Raw genomic sequence first — 14,247 nt, forward strand, 5'->3', positions numbered from 1 at the left:
ATGGAAAAAAAATGCTCCAGTTTACCTTTCTAGTATAAGAAAATATTTTAAGTAAAACAATAGTCAATATTAACAGTCACTGAATAATAAAATGCAGAGTGCGAGGAAGAGAAAAAGCTGGACACCCGAGGCGACGCGTGTGGAGTCTGGTGTGGCTATGCATTCAGAGCTTCATGGATGTTGCTCCGGACGTACAGCTCCAATGAGCTCCTGTGTCTTTCTCTCCATGTTTTGACTGTAAAACTCGTGTCGCGTTGATGGCAGAAGCACCAGGACAGAATCCGCTGACCAGCTGCTTAATTTACACAGCGATGGCACAAGGTTCACATATGAGTGTGTGCTGCTCGATGCTCAGACCCGCTGGATGATGCTCAGTAGATCATCTTCAAATTCTGCAGATCGACTGATTAACAGACTGTGTTGCTGCATTAACTCAACAGATCAATAGGACGGTTCCTGTCTAAATCTGCTTGTTTTTTATTGATTAAGTTACAGGAACTGACGGAACAGCCACATTCAATTAGGGGGAATAAATATCATTAGGTTTTAAAGTTGTTTAAAAAAAACAAAAACCAAAAAACACTTTTCTTTGTTTATTTAGTTTTCTAGATTATTAAATGTTTGTGCTGCAGACACAGAGAAGTCCACCAGTCTCCAAATGAACTTCTTCAAATGTAATTTTGTGGACTCACCTCTCCATGTTAAACGAGCAAAATGTTCATTTAAATAGGGTGGTCTCAACCACTTCTATATGCACACCTACTGTATAAGTTCAGCAATGTTTGTGAATTCCTCACAGCAGGTGAAGAAACAGCGCGACCAAAGGATTTAGGGACGCACCTGGTTTACCACCCTTTAATTCAGATCTTAGTGAATCTGCCCCCAAGTGTGATAAAACGAGACTATTGATGACACTTAAAGGTAAGAAACCTGAGCATCACCTTATCATTGAAAGACTTCCACCCATTTTATGTATTCTTTTTTCAATGTATTTAGACCAAGTTAATAGCTATAGATAATATCTGAATATTCCATGATTGCATATTATGTTGACAATAATTACAGACCAAAAATCTTGAATCTCAGATGTCATAAGCTGTGTTTTACTGTCCACCATCGTAGATGATATTCTGTGTGCACGTGTTAAGCAGATGGAAGTGCGCAGACGGCTGCAGGATAGTGTTAGAATATGTGTGGGTGATCAGATTCTGCTCAGTTGGAACCCTCAAAGCTTTTTATATCTACATCTCTATTACCCTGCACTCCTAGTTCCTATTGTTTTCACTTTCACACTCTGTCACCACTTATGAACACAAGCAGCAGGTTTGTGATTCATTTTTGGATCCCAACCGTTGGAAGGTTCCCACTAGAATGTCGATGTGAGAGATTATGTGTGTATGCATTGTCTTTTATGAGACTTGGTCTTGTGAGAGTTCCTACATCACCCGTTGCCATGGCAGTTAAATAGGCAGACAGGGAAAGGGAGGAATGGAAGGAGACCCGCAGACAGGGGAGCAAAGGAGTGTATTCTGAAATAAGCCAAGAACAGGAGGAGGAGGGAACTAATATAAGAAAAAAGGGAAAGAATCCATGTACTGTTCGTTTTTGGGTTATTCCATTTTAAAACAAAATTAGAATGACAAATAGTGTGCTTATTTTGTTTTAATGACTTAAAACAAAACAGAAATACAAAAAAATCACAAACCAGACATGCAGCCTTGTTTCTGTTTTAAAATTAAATCTTGTTCTGTTTCTGTGATATTTGGATATTTAAGGGAAATTAGGAAGAGACAAGCTTCATGTTTTAAGCTCACCACACAGAGGGGGACCACAGGCGGGGGCAGACTTTTTTTTTTTTAAATAGATGTTACAAAAATCATGCACATGATATGTGATGAAAGGAACCAGAGGTGGTCTAATGAATCTACTTTCTTGTGATCAACTTCCGTATGTGTTGACGGCTGTCGTTAGTGGCCAGCTGTATTATAACGTTCAAAATACATATTATTACTGCCCTCAAAAAAGCTGTGTAATTTTTTTTTCAAAAGCGTCAAATCGTGGAAGTTCTAACATCTATTGTTCCTCACACCAGCCTCACAGTCAATAGTCAGTCACCTGTTTGTTGGGATACTATTTGGACCGTAACACCATAAAACAATACCTGAATGTGAGCAGCTTTTTACTGAAACTGCATGAAAACAGGAGCAGGACCAGAAAACTGCTGAAACAGATCCTAAACAGTCCTATTGTGGAGGAAAACCAGGTGTAGTGAACTTCTGTTCTTGCTCTAATTTTCCCGTAATATCTCACAAACGGAACAACAGTAAAACGCTGCTTATCTGGATTTTGATTTTTCTGTATGTTGCAATACGATACGTATCACGATACTTTGGTCATGATACGATATTATCGTGATATATCGCAGTATATCACAATTGCGCTAATCTACCCAGTTAATATAAAAATTTAATTCAGAGAGGAAATATCAAGTTGCTGTATATGTTCATCAGAAGGTGTTGATCATTCAGAGGACAAATTGAGTCAAAACTATTTGCTTCAAAACATCCTATTTTAGTGTTTTTGCACATTTTCACTGAGAAAAATAAAATAGTGTTACACACTGCCATCATAAAATAAAGTGCAACAAGTTTCTTGTCACTGAAACTACTGTGTAGAAGTCTCAAAGTAACCATGACAACATGATGACGGCATTGTAACAACTGTAAGTGAGCACATAGGATAAATCACCCTGAGTTACTGACAATGCACAAAAATAAGAAGAAAAAATGTATCCTGTTATGTCAGTTTAAACACTGATCTGAACAGATTATATGAAAATAAAATGTCTGTGCATACATAAATATTGCAGGCATTACGCACTGCCATCATAAAATCAAGTGCATCAAGTAACCATTGCCACACATTGAAAGCATTGTAACCACCACTGAAATATTGCACAAATATTGATTAAATATTCAAAAAACAAATCAATTTTTTAAAAGCGATATATTGTGAAATCGATTTTTTTTTTTTTTTTTTTTTTTCATACCCCTAGGTTTAAGTCAGTAAAGCAAAATAACCACACCGTTTATTTGTTATTTTGAATTGGTTTTATGACGGAATAACCAAAGTACTAACGGTATGATTCTGTTGGCTAATAATGGTTTGGATTTATGTCAATTTTTTTAAATATGACACAAATGTGGAGTTAAAAATGATTACCATTCATTTCATAGTCAAACAGGTGGGGATAAGCCACAGCCGTGGAGCAATCTGATGAATCCCATGATGCCCATTACAAACCTTTCATTTACAATTATGATTCATACCACACCATCCTTGATTATTTGTTGTTTTTGAAATTCAAAATAATTTCATTGAGAAATATGACATTGTTTGTTCACTACACCCACATTGATGGAAACTGACAATTAGGTCTTACAAATATCTGTTCATTGTGCTGTGATACAGGCACACGTGTCTGGAGTGAATGGATTATATAATTTGAGACTGTTTTATGTCGTATTCCTTGCTCAGAGTAAATAATGACAATCTTTTTTTACAGCAGGTTCATTGTAACACTTGGAGATTTCCAGGCTCTTATTATTGACTACTGTTAATTCTTGTTAAAACTAACTGCTTTCTGTTTAGCTGTAGTTCTTACAAAGATTAGCAAACTGTAAGACAGCCACAGCCACCTGCTTATTTAGTGCCAAAAAGACATGAATGTGACCTTGAGATTTCAAGGCTACATGTCTTTGGAATGAAAAGTAGGCATTCATTCAGACATAATATTATGATATTTGAATCTTTTTTATATTCAGACTAGAAAATATAAAAGTTTAATCTGTTTAAAGGTTAAAAAAATAAGGTATTTTGAATAGTTGCATAAAGGCTAAAAATGTTTTGATAACGTCGATAAAAAAGTGACACACTGATAAATTCTTTTTCAGATGGGACTTTATAGTATACTATGTCTTATAATTTGAGTTGATTGCTTGAAAAGTAAATTAGTGGATAAAAACCATGGATGCTATGTTTTATTGAAAAAAGATAAGCAAACCTGTAAAATAAATGTTAATATCGAGGATAACTGTTTATTATGTCTATCAGGAAGTCAGTGAATGCTGCAAAGGGAATAAAAGCAGAGTGAATCAGGACAAGTGTCTGTCAACATAATTGCTAGGGGGGAAAAAAGAGTCAAAGAAAAATAGTGGCTGAATACAGGTAGCGACATGAGAGGAGAGGAGGAGGGGAAGTGAACGTGAAGGAGAATGTCATTAACAGCTTTATCTAGTCTTGTCCAATGAACGATGGAAGGACACGGATAAACGAACAAATGAATGAAAGAGGCAGAGAGTGTGAGAGACCGGTGCCCCTTTTTCAACTGTCTTTTCAGAGATTAGGGAGGAGAGCATCACAGTGTGCAGTTCATCTATTCAAAGCCAACACCTTATTCTCTCATGGGCAATGTGGGAGGAGGAGACAGGCACATAGCCTGAGTGTGTCCGTGTATCAAAAAAATATACCATGTCTGCAGTTTGTAGTGGAATTGTAGCTCATTTTAAAACATTGTCAAACACAGAATGTTAAAATGGGATATTTGTGATGGAGTGGTGCTCGTAGAGAAAGATGAAGTGCTAATTGGTAGCCGCTACAGAAATGTTAACTACAGCAATGCACTGTAGAAAACTGGTGACAAAGTGCATGGCTTTTAGTGGAGCTGTTGGTAATAGCTCGAGCGCGAAGAGAGAAGACGCAAATATAAATAGGAGCATTATAGAGCGGTACTTTACTTTAAAACGACAGAAATGACAGGTTTATTTGTCCTAACAGCCATGGGAGGATGTTGCAGTGATCTTGGAGCTTGCTAATGGAAGTAGATTTGATGTTCCCTGACGGCGTTAGTTCTGCAGGAGAACATCCTGCTATGAAACAAAAATCACATGAGAGATGGAAAAGAAGCTGTGTCCAGATGGACTTTGCTGGGGTTGAGTGGAAAAAAAAACAATCTTTCCGCATTAGGAGAATGATTCCTCCTCATCTGACTAAGAGGTGAAAATTAAGGAGCCTTCCAAGCAGGAATTGAAGGATCAACATTTTCGTGTCTTTGCAAGAGATTTGGATATTTTTCAACGACTTAGAAAAACTCCTATTAGGAAAAAACATATTCACTGCAGTAGTAGCATATCAGTCTGAGTATCACGTTCTGTTTCCAGGTGTCACAGGTTCATAGACGGGAGATCTTTAGCAAGGGGTAGATATTGGCAGTTATCTGGATCAGTGATCCTGATCATGGTACCATGATCATTCACACTTTAAAGGCTTGTCAAAGATATTTCTATCCCAATTAATAACTACATAGTAGGTTCAAATGTATGAGCACCCCATTCTTTTTTTTTTTTTGTAAATCATGATGAATAGCACAGTCTTAATCCAATCTGGGTTAAACTCCATGGGGTAATTAAGAAACCAACCTGACATAACTGAGTCAAATTTCACAAAGATCTGTCAATTAAAATCCATGATATGAATTTTTTTCAATGATGGATAGGGATTTTTTATACCCTAGTCTTTTATCCCCTGTGGACCATCTTTGGTTAGGATTTTGTCAAATCTGTTTTGTACTTTTAATGTATTTTTGCTAATAGACAAACAAATAAATAAAATCTAAAAGCTGGTGAAAACATTACCTTCTCGGCGGAGGTACGTTCTAAATATTCATGAGTAGGAAGTGGAAAGGCTTTGGAAAGTCATACACACGGAGGGACTCGTAACACTCTGCTAGACAACAGAATGCAAAGCTTTGGGATTTTAGTTTTAAGGAATGTTCCTTCAAACTGTGGAGGTTTGACCCAAATGTCTGTCACCTTGATTCAATCACAAAACAAAGCTGGTGACAGTTTTAGGAAGTGTGTGCATGTGCTTGTTCACCGAAAGCTCTCACACTCTTAAGCACTCCTTCCAATCCATTTAACTTTCTAATCCACCGGGAAATCACCACTTTTTTCTACTTTCCACTCCTTTTTCTCTTTTATTCTCTCCATCCCTCCTCTATTACACCTCCTCTCACTCTTAACAAAAGTGTATGCGTTTGTGCAAAGCCAGCTAACTGGATTTTTCTGCTACTGTTTAGAGCATAACTACATTTAACCCAAGCACACACTGAAAACAGCCACTGGGTGAAGAGATTACTCACATGCATGGTTAAAAAGCAAATTGCTCATGTTTTTTTATATGTATATTAATCCAAATCCTTGAAAGCAGCACTCTCTTTGTGCTCACCTCACCACTTCCTTCTTAAAACACGGAGAGCATTGAGGGAAAGCAGAGAGAATGAGTTGAGTGATTCGAAGTCTGATTAAATCCGTGATTATTTTTGACAAATGATGCTACTGATCTCTTAACTGATTTGTGGTTTATTATATTGTAGAACAAACAAAAGGTGAAGTTTGGGTTCTAATGAAAGGAAAGGGTAGTTTAACAAAATTAGTAAGCATTTCTTTATTTCTTTTTGTTCTTAACTGCTTTTACTTTGTGGTCATTCTGTTTTTCCTGAGAACACCGGCTTACATTATAGGTTTGTTGATCCCATACCCTTCTTGGTTCTCTTCTCTTTCCTTTTTTTATACTTACAGCTTTTTCTCTCCATCTGCTTCTCTCTTCCCCCTCCAAGCTCTTTTAGAAAGAGGGAGTAAAGAGAAAGAAACCTAATCCCTCTATTGAAAAAGAGGTGGCCCAGTCAGGGTCTTTTTCCTTTATTTCCCTCAAAAAACCCACCCTGCTGCCCATTCCTCTTTTCATCCCCGCTGCTTAATATTACTTCTTCAAATACTTGATCAAGAGAGATTTGTTCCATCCAACATTTACTCAAAAGCATTGGTCTTTTATTATTGTACAATTTTTTTGGGAGAGGAAAAATAATACAGGAAAGGAAAGGGAAATAACCATGCTTTTATTTCTTTAACTCCGGACGTCGTTACATACTGAGACACCACTTATATCCTTGACAATACATCTTGTGACATTTTATTTTAGTATTGCGATGTCTTGTCACGCAATATATCTTCACACCTTTATTACATCACCACTGTAATAAACTTGTTTTCTTAACCTTAGATACGTTGATCCAAAATATCAGGTTTCAGTAAAACCATTCAGTCCTTCCCTCTGTTTACGTCCACCATCATTATACTTAAACTCACCTGAAAATAGTCGACTTTTCCCCACCTCTTCTATTGTGCTACCCTGACTCCCTTTTCCCTGTTCCCTTCCCCCTCATCTAGATGTAACACTGCCGTCTCTTTCCATATTCTCGATTTAATAAAGTTTTTCTTTCCTTTCCTTAGGGAGGGCTGGTGATTGTCAGAATTATGCAATAGATATATATTATTTAATTGCATTAATAAAACATGTACTGCTGTCACAAAGATTGCACTACCTATATAGTGTTGACATTTGACAGCATGTGCAGACAAGGTAAACAAAAACTTGTTTTCTGATTTTTGCTTGTTTTGCTGAAAAATCAGCCGAGGATGTTTGGTATTACATAATTCATTAGGCGCAGTTTCAATCACCACATATACAGTACCTCGGTTAAATCAGCAGCTCCTATGCAGCCCTTAGGAAAGCCATATTTGAAAGGATGAAGACAGATATTTATACAAAGAAAATTATTTGGATGTTGCCTGGTCACTTTTAGACAGAAATCGAATAAAAATAGCAAGTAAACATGATGTGAACCACGTGTTCCATAATGACAGGAGCTAATCGTATCATTCAGCTAAGGTTCACATCACCATATAGAGCAAACGGCAGAGGGAGTCCTTTAGGGACTGCGGAGAGAAGGAGAGAGATCTGTGTCATGAAGCTAATGCACTATGTTTTCTGTTCTCCTCGCCTCCATTATTTTATTCTTTTTGTGGCAGCCTGTCTTCACCCTCAGGGCAGGTTGGCAGGCTTTTCCGTTTTCCTTTCCCTGCTCGTCCATCTCAACCGACATAGAAATTGCCAGGCAATGGCCTCCATATACTGTACGGCTAATTGCTATCTGCCAGATCCCCTCACGCTTATGATGGGGGCCACAGTTTGGCCACTTAATATCAATATTCTCCTTGTGATAAGCGATGGGGGGGCAATTGCCCTGACTGTCAGAATAATTGCACTTAAATATCGACACACACGGGACGACTTGAGCAACCACTCGAGCCTTGCTAAATCGCTCACGGAAGTATTAAATTAACTAGGACATGTACTAAAAAGGACATGAAAACAAACAAACAAACATAGAAACCTACTTGCCAGGGAGTGTGTACACATAACTCACACACTGGCTGCAGTGTAAGTATGGGGATAAGTCACCCATTCTTATCGGGAATTATCAGGCCAGCTGAAATAAAAATTAAAAAAAAACTTTTAATTACATCCAGGGTCACAATAATTCTGGTTTGACAATTTTGTATGAGGTCTCTCAATTACCCTCTACTCCAATGTGTTTCAACCTTGGGGTTGGGACCCCATGTGGGGTAGCCTATAATTAAAGTGTGGTCACCTGAAAAGTCTAGTAATTGATGAAGGTAAAAATGGATTAAAATGCTATTTATAAAGTTTTTGGAATTATTATTTTTCAAATACTCAAACACAATAAATATCAAATAACTGTATCCTATACTTAAACTTTCTCAAATATAAATCTCGTTCGAATAAAATACAGTATAAAAATATCTGATGTGGCGCTCTTTATGCAGTAATCCTGGCTACTCTGTTTTTGTAACACACTAATAAATGATCAAAACTGATTCTAGAAAAAAAAAAATCTGCGGTCGATGGACATTTGTGATATCAAAATAGGGTCATAACATGAAAAAGGTTGGAACCTCTGCTCCACTCTCATTTGACCTCAGTTAGTGGAAGAAATCTCTAATATTATTAGATTAAAATATTGCCTGTGGTAAATAAGTGGCCTGCGTCCTCATTGAGATTATTAAAACGATATTAGCGAATAATGCTTGATGTGTTTTTTCAAAGAATCACTCACTTAGCCTATATTTGCTACACATGAGTCTGTCCCCACTCAACCCAACTCAACATTGCGTGATCACACACAGGAGGAAAAAAGATGCATAGGTTGTGAGATGCATGTATTATTAAATGAAGCAGAGTGGTGTGCGCTCATGCTTGCACTTTGTTTCTTCAATACATAAAACTGTGTCACACAGCTCATGCACCACTGCACCTATTTACTGCTGAAGCATCTTGCCAATGTGCAGATTTAGAACACAGCAATTGAGAACGATCAAAACATGTATACACAGAAGACCAGACAAACAGATTTGTGGACATAAACACACAGTAACAATTGCATGGGCATATGCACAAATGCACTTATAGGGGAATTCTGTGCAGATTTAGTGGCTTTTGTCACCATAGATAGAGGTTTCATTTTCATGTTTTGGTGTAGTTTGTCTAGGTTAAGGTTGCATTGAAAACTAAGTGTAAAAATGGTTTGATATGAATGCAAACTTTTATTTGATCGAAAAGATGTAAATCAGTCTCTGGCATTACTGGTCTCGATGTTTACAAAATAAACAGATGGTGAAATATGAGTCGACACTTTTCATCTGACTGCACACAGCCAAAGTCTGAGTACTACAACAACTCTTCTTAAAGTATGAAGAAAATGTTATTAACAAAAACCAAAAGAAATATGTTTCATGCCTTTCTCATTTATTCCTTCAATCCACATTTATTCCTTCAATCCAGTTGTGTTCAATTTATTATTTAGCAGTTTAAATTAAAACTGTTGGTAATGGGAGTCGTGAGTCTATGAACTTTCAAGTTTAGTCAGCCCTGCTTATTTATTTATCTTCGTTATTCCAGCCCGAGATTCATTTTAGAGATGATTCATATTTTTTGGAACAAACAGAATAATTTATTTTTACTAAAGTTACCATGTGCAAAAAGGATGTAGTCATGCATAAAATAAACAACCTCTTTGATGCTTTAACACTGTACGTATCAAAGGTGTCTCCAAGGAACGGTTTACAGAAAGGCAAGGTTAGTGATTGAGTGATTTTATCCTGCAGGGTCACATGTGTTACTTTATAACCGTTATTCTTTTACAGACATCACGACATATCGTCTTTGTTTTCTTTCCTCTACTTAAAAGTAATTTATTTGGTAATATGGCAAAGTATTTTTCAATAGCTTGACATTATTGATCAATGGTTTAGCTGTGGGTTTCACTCAGTTCTCTTTGAAGACTGTTTCCAGTTTAATTTGGGCTTTCTCATAAGTTCCAGTAATAGGAGTTCATAGCATTTTGGTCCAATGTGTATAAACATGTAAAGACATTAACATTTCTACAAAAATGTTTTCCAGGTATTTGTAATAAAATTCTGTTCTTTTCTTGTGTCTCCTGTGAAGCCCTTTCATCCACTGGTGAACCTGGTGTGCAGCGCTGACCTGAGGATGTTCCTCTGTGCGCTCTACGCTCCGGTGTGCACCACCTACGGCCGGGTGTCCATGCCATGTCGATCCCTCTGCCTGCGAGCCAAGGATGAGTGTCACAAACTAATGGAGATTTTTGGACTGGTCTGGCCAGATGACATGGAGTGCAGCAAGTATGAGTGATTCACATTTTCCAAAAGTTTAAGTAATAAGCTTTGGTTAATTCTGTGTAATTTTCCATTCTCTTTTTTTGCCCTCATTTCTTTTTTGTATCCAAAACTTACCTTTGTTTGCTCATCAAATAAAATAAAATCAATCTTCATTTGTAAAAAGTGCTTTTCTTACAAAGAATGCAGCTCAGAGTGCTTTGACAAAGTTAACCCCCCCCCTTTACAAACCCCGTCCACCACACACAGGTTACAATAAGAATAATATAGATCTTAATATTAGTGGTGTGCATTGCCATGAATCAGACGATACAATACAATTTACATGTCATGATACAATATATCTCGATACTAAACAATACGATATATATTGCAATATCAATAATGACACATTTCATCTTTACAAGTACAAAATGGGATGAAATACAATTATTTAGTTTACTTGCAAGAACAAGTAAATATTAACCTTCTGTAGTTCAAGTATCAATATCAAAAACAAGTGGTATGTTTATCAAAATGTCAAATTACATATTTCAAAAAAGTTAAAATTTTGCTTCTACAACAGATTCTGATTCTTTTAAGTTTTTAAATTCTTAAAGAATAAATCACGTACATAAAAGTGCCCAGTATCTTCTATGAATATAAAGTGCAATCAACCTCCAAGCTAAAATGCATTGAGGAGTGAGGTAGTGTAACAAGGTCTGATGTGGTTCACTGACACCAAGTGACCTGGTATGTATGTGCTATGCATATGTTAGTGCAATTAATTGTTTTTTCCCCCGGTAAAAAACTTGATTAAAAATTTGATTTGGACATTTTTTGGATTGATACAATAATCGTGCGGTGAAATATTGCAATATAAATCCAAATCGATTTTTTCTTACACCCTTACTCAATATTAACTTTTGCTTGTATTAACCCACATAAACAATGACATGGTTTTTAATGATCGGACCTCTGAATCTTTTTTTCAGGTTCCCAGATTGTGACGAGCCCTATCCCCGACCAGAGGACCTGCTAACAGGCTCAGATACCACTGATCAACCATCCATGACCGTCCAGAGAGATTACGGTTTCTGGTGCCCCAGAGAGCTCAAGGTGGACCCTGACCTGGGTTACTCCTTTATGGGCAGAACCGACTGCTCTGCTCCTTGTCCCTCCATGTTTTTCAACCAGCAGGAGCTGACCTTCACCCGATACTTCATAGGAGTCGTCTCTATTGTCTGTCTGTCTGCAACGCTCTTCACGTTCCTCACATTCCTCATTGATGTTACAAGGTACAAACGCTCACAGCTTGTAACTGAGGATTATATTTGTTCACTTCTGTTAAACTTATGTTTTTGAAAATGTGGAATGGCCTCACAAAAAAAACTTTTTTAATGTTACTGATACATTTGTAAGCTTTAAGGAGCATAGGGCAGGACCAAAAAACAAGACTCCATAGTGACATGACGCCCATTAGTGTAACTGCAGCCACCAGCAAAGCTGGTGCAGGCTCGCTTGAACTCTTCATAGCAGTGCAGCTGATGCTGACAGGGTTATATATTTACTCGTTGTTCACTTGACTGTTTACTGCAAGACTTCTGCACATGCCTCTGCGGAAGCAAACAGTAGCTTGGTCCACCATGCTTGTCTTTTTCCAGTCCCCAACCCGTTGAGGATGCGCATTCAGCTTCATTTGACGTAATGCCTGCAGAACTAGGCAGGAAATTCAGACCGCAAATTGACGAACAAAATGCATCACACAGCCTGTTCAAGGCAATAGGGAGATATTGTGTGTGAGCTTATTGTTTTTTGGTTTTGAACTCTTCATCTTCCATTAGCATAAAGGGCCTATACTACGAAGCTAGATTACCTCTTATCGTGCTAACCTCCAGGATTTAATTAGCGTGTACTGGATTATGAAACTGGCTCACATTTTACGGAGCTAAATCACCATGGTAACTTAGGCTGAACGACTAACCAGGTCGAGAACAGGATTTGTTCTGGCTAGGATCTTAGCGAGTACTCAAGTCCCGCCTCCTGACCAATCAGATCTCTTGTAAAACGACCTATCCAATAAAAGGTGATGTGTGAACACGTCTCTGTGTGGATCTGATGTAACGCTGACAGGAGAGAGAGATAATATTTTATCATCGATACATTTCTTTCATTTACCGATGACATCCTATAGGAAACGTAAAGATTTTGATCTGATGGACTGATATAGTGAATTTATTGGTCTGAAAACACCCGGTGCACGTAGGCTTTATCAGCTGACTTATTTTATTCATTCATTCATTCATGCTTGTTTTCTGGGGTAATGCAAAGAGCCTCAGTCCTGTAAGATAATATAGAATATAAATATATTCCACCTTATGATGTAGGCGGATCTGCATGAAAGCAGCTTCCAGAGCCACAGACAAGATAAAAGAGAATGTGAAACTGATCAGTGTGTCTGTTAAGTTTCCATTTATTAATCCCACTTATTTAAATATTAACACTCTTTTTCCTGCATTAATTACTTTCTGCTTTTACTGCAGCAACAGTCTTGTTTTTGGTCTAAATTATGGATTTTAGTTCTTCATATTTTTAAAGAGATATTTCTCAATTGTGGCGTAAATCGCTCTCCACAGTTTCTCAGTGATTGCGATTGTGCTGACTATGTAATCTCCTCCCCTGACACAAGAGTGCACACGTAACCAGGCTGGAATCGACATGTTTAACATAGTGAGTTGGAATCAAGATTTGTAGGACAGCTTCTGCCTGACAGACAATGTTTTGTTTAGTGAAGCCCGCTAACAGGATATAATTATCTAGCTTTGTAGCATGGGCCCAAAAACACTTAAAATTAATGTTTAATTTTTTTTCACAAATTCTTCCCTATGCTCCTTTAAGTTTCCCCCAAATGTTTAGAATAGACATTTAGAAAAATAACAAATTCAATAAATTTTCATTGTCTTCAGGTTTCGATACCCAGAGCGACCGATCATCTTCTACGCAGTGTGTTACGTGATGGTGTCGCTGGTGTTCTTCCTGGGATTTCTGTTGGAAGACAGGGTAGCATGCAACACAGTTAGCCCCGCCCATTTTAGAGCCCCCACCATCACACAGGGCTCACACAACAAGGTGAAGCCTTTATGTTGTTTAAAGGTTTTACTCGTAACACACATTTTTCCTCATACAGATTTTTTAAAGCTGCCTAAGGCTTTTGCAGACTTGTGACTGATTGGTCTAAATGCATTGTTCTCCCTGACAGGTGTGCACGCTGTTCTTCATGGTGCTGTATTTCTTCACCATGGCTGGTAGCCTGTGGTGGGTTATATTGACAATCACTTGGTTTCTGGCTGCTGTGCCTAAATGGGGCAGTGAGGCCATTGAGAAGAAAGCTCTCCTTTTCCATGCTGTTGCTTGGGGCCTTCCAGGGACCCTGACTGTCACCCTGCTGGCCCTGAATAAGATTGAGGGGGACGGGATCAGCGGAGTTTGCTTCATAGGTATATATGACATAGATGCCCTGAGGTGGTTCGTTCTGGCACCGCTCTGCTTCAATGTGGCGGTGAGTACACTTTGGAGGTTGATTAGTGAAAATGTTAAAAAAAGACAAACAGGGGATTAGATATGACATAAGTGTTAAATAAGTGAAGACGTG

The 14,247-nt window shown here is 37.8% G+C and overlaps 1 protein-coding gene across 2 annotated transcripts in view; it reads left to right on the top strand.

Moving 5' to 3' along the window:
- Window positions 1–14,247, top strand: part of LOC114457899 (frizzled-3-like) — a 33,017-nt gene that overhangs the window by 12,101 nt on the left and 6,669 nt on the right. For both annotated transcript variants that reach the window (XM_028440040.1, XM_028440048.1), the window contains exons 4-7: window positions 10,426–10,622; window positions 11,591–11,893; window positions 13,562–13,724; window positions 13,855–14,154. In XM_028440040.1, coding sequence (XP_028295841.1) covers window positions 10,426–10,622; window positions 11,591–11,893; window positions 13,562–13,724; window positions 13,855–14,154 — 963 coding nt within the window. The remainder of the gene's footprint in view (window positions 1–10,425; window positions 10,623–11,590; window positions 11,894–13,561; window positions 13,725–13,854; window positions 14,155–14,247) is intronic.

Source organism: Gouania willdenowi, chromosome 3 (assembly GCF_900634775.1).
Source record: "Gouania willdenowi chromosome 3, fGouWil2.1, whole genome shotgun sequence".
In the NCBI taxonomy this organism is placed as follows: Eukaryota; Metazoa; Chordata; class Actinopteri; order Blenniiformes; family Gobiesocidae; genus Gouania; species Gouania willdenowi.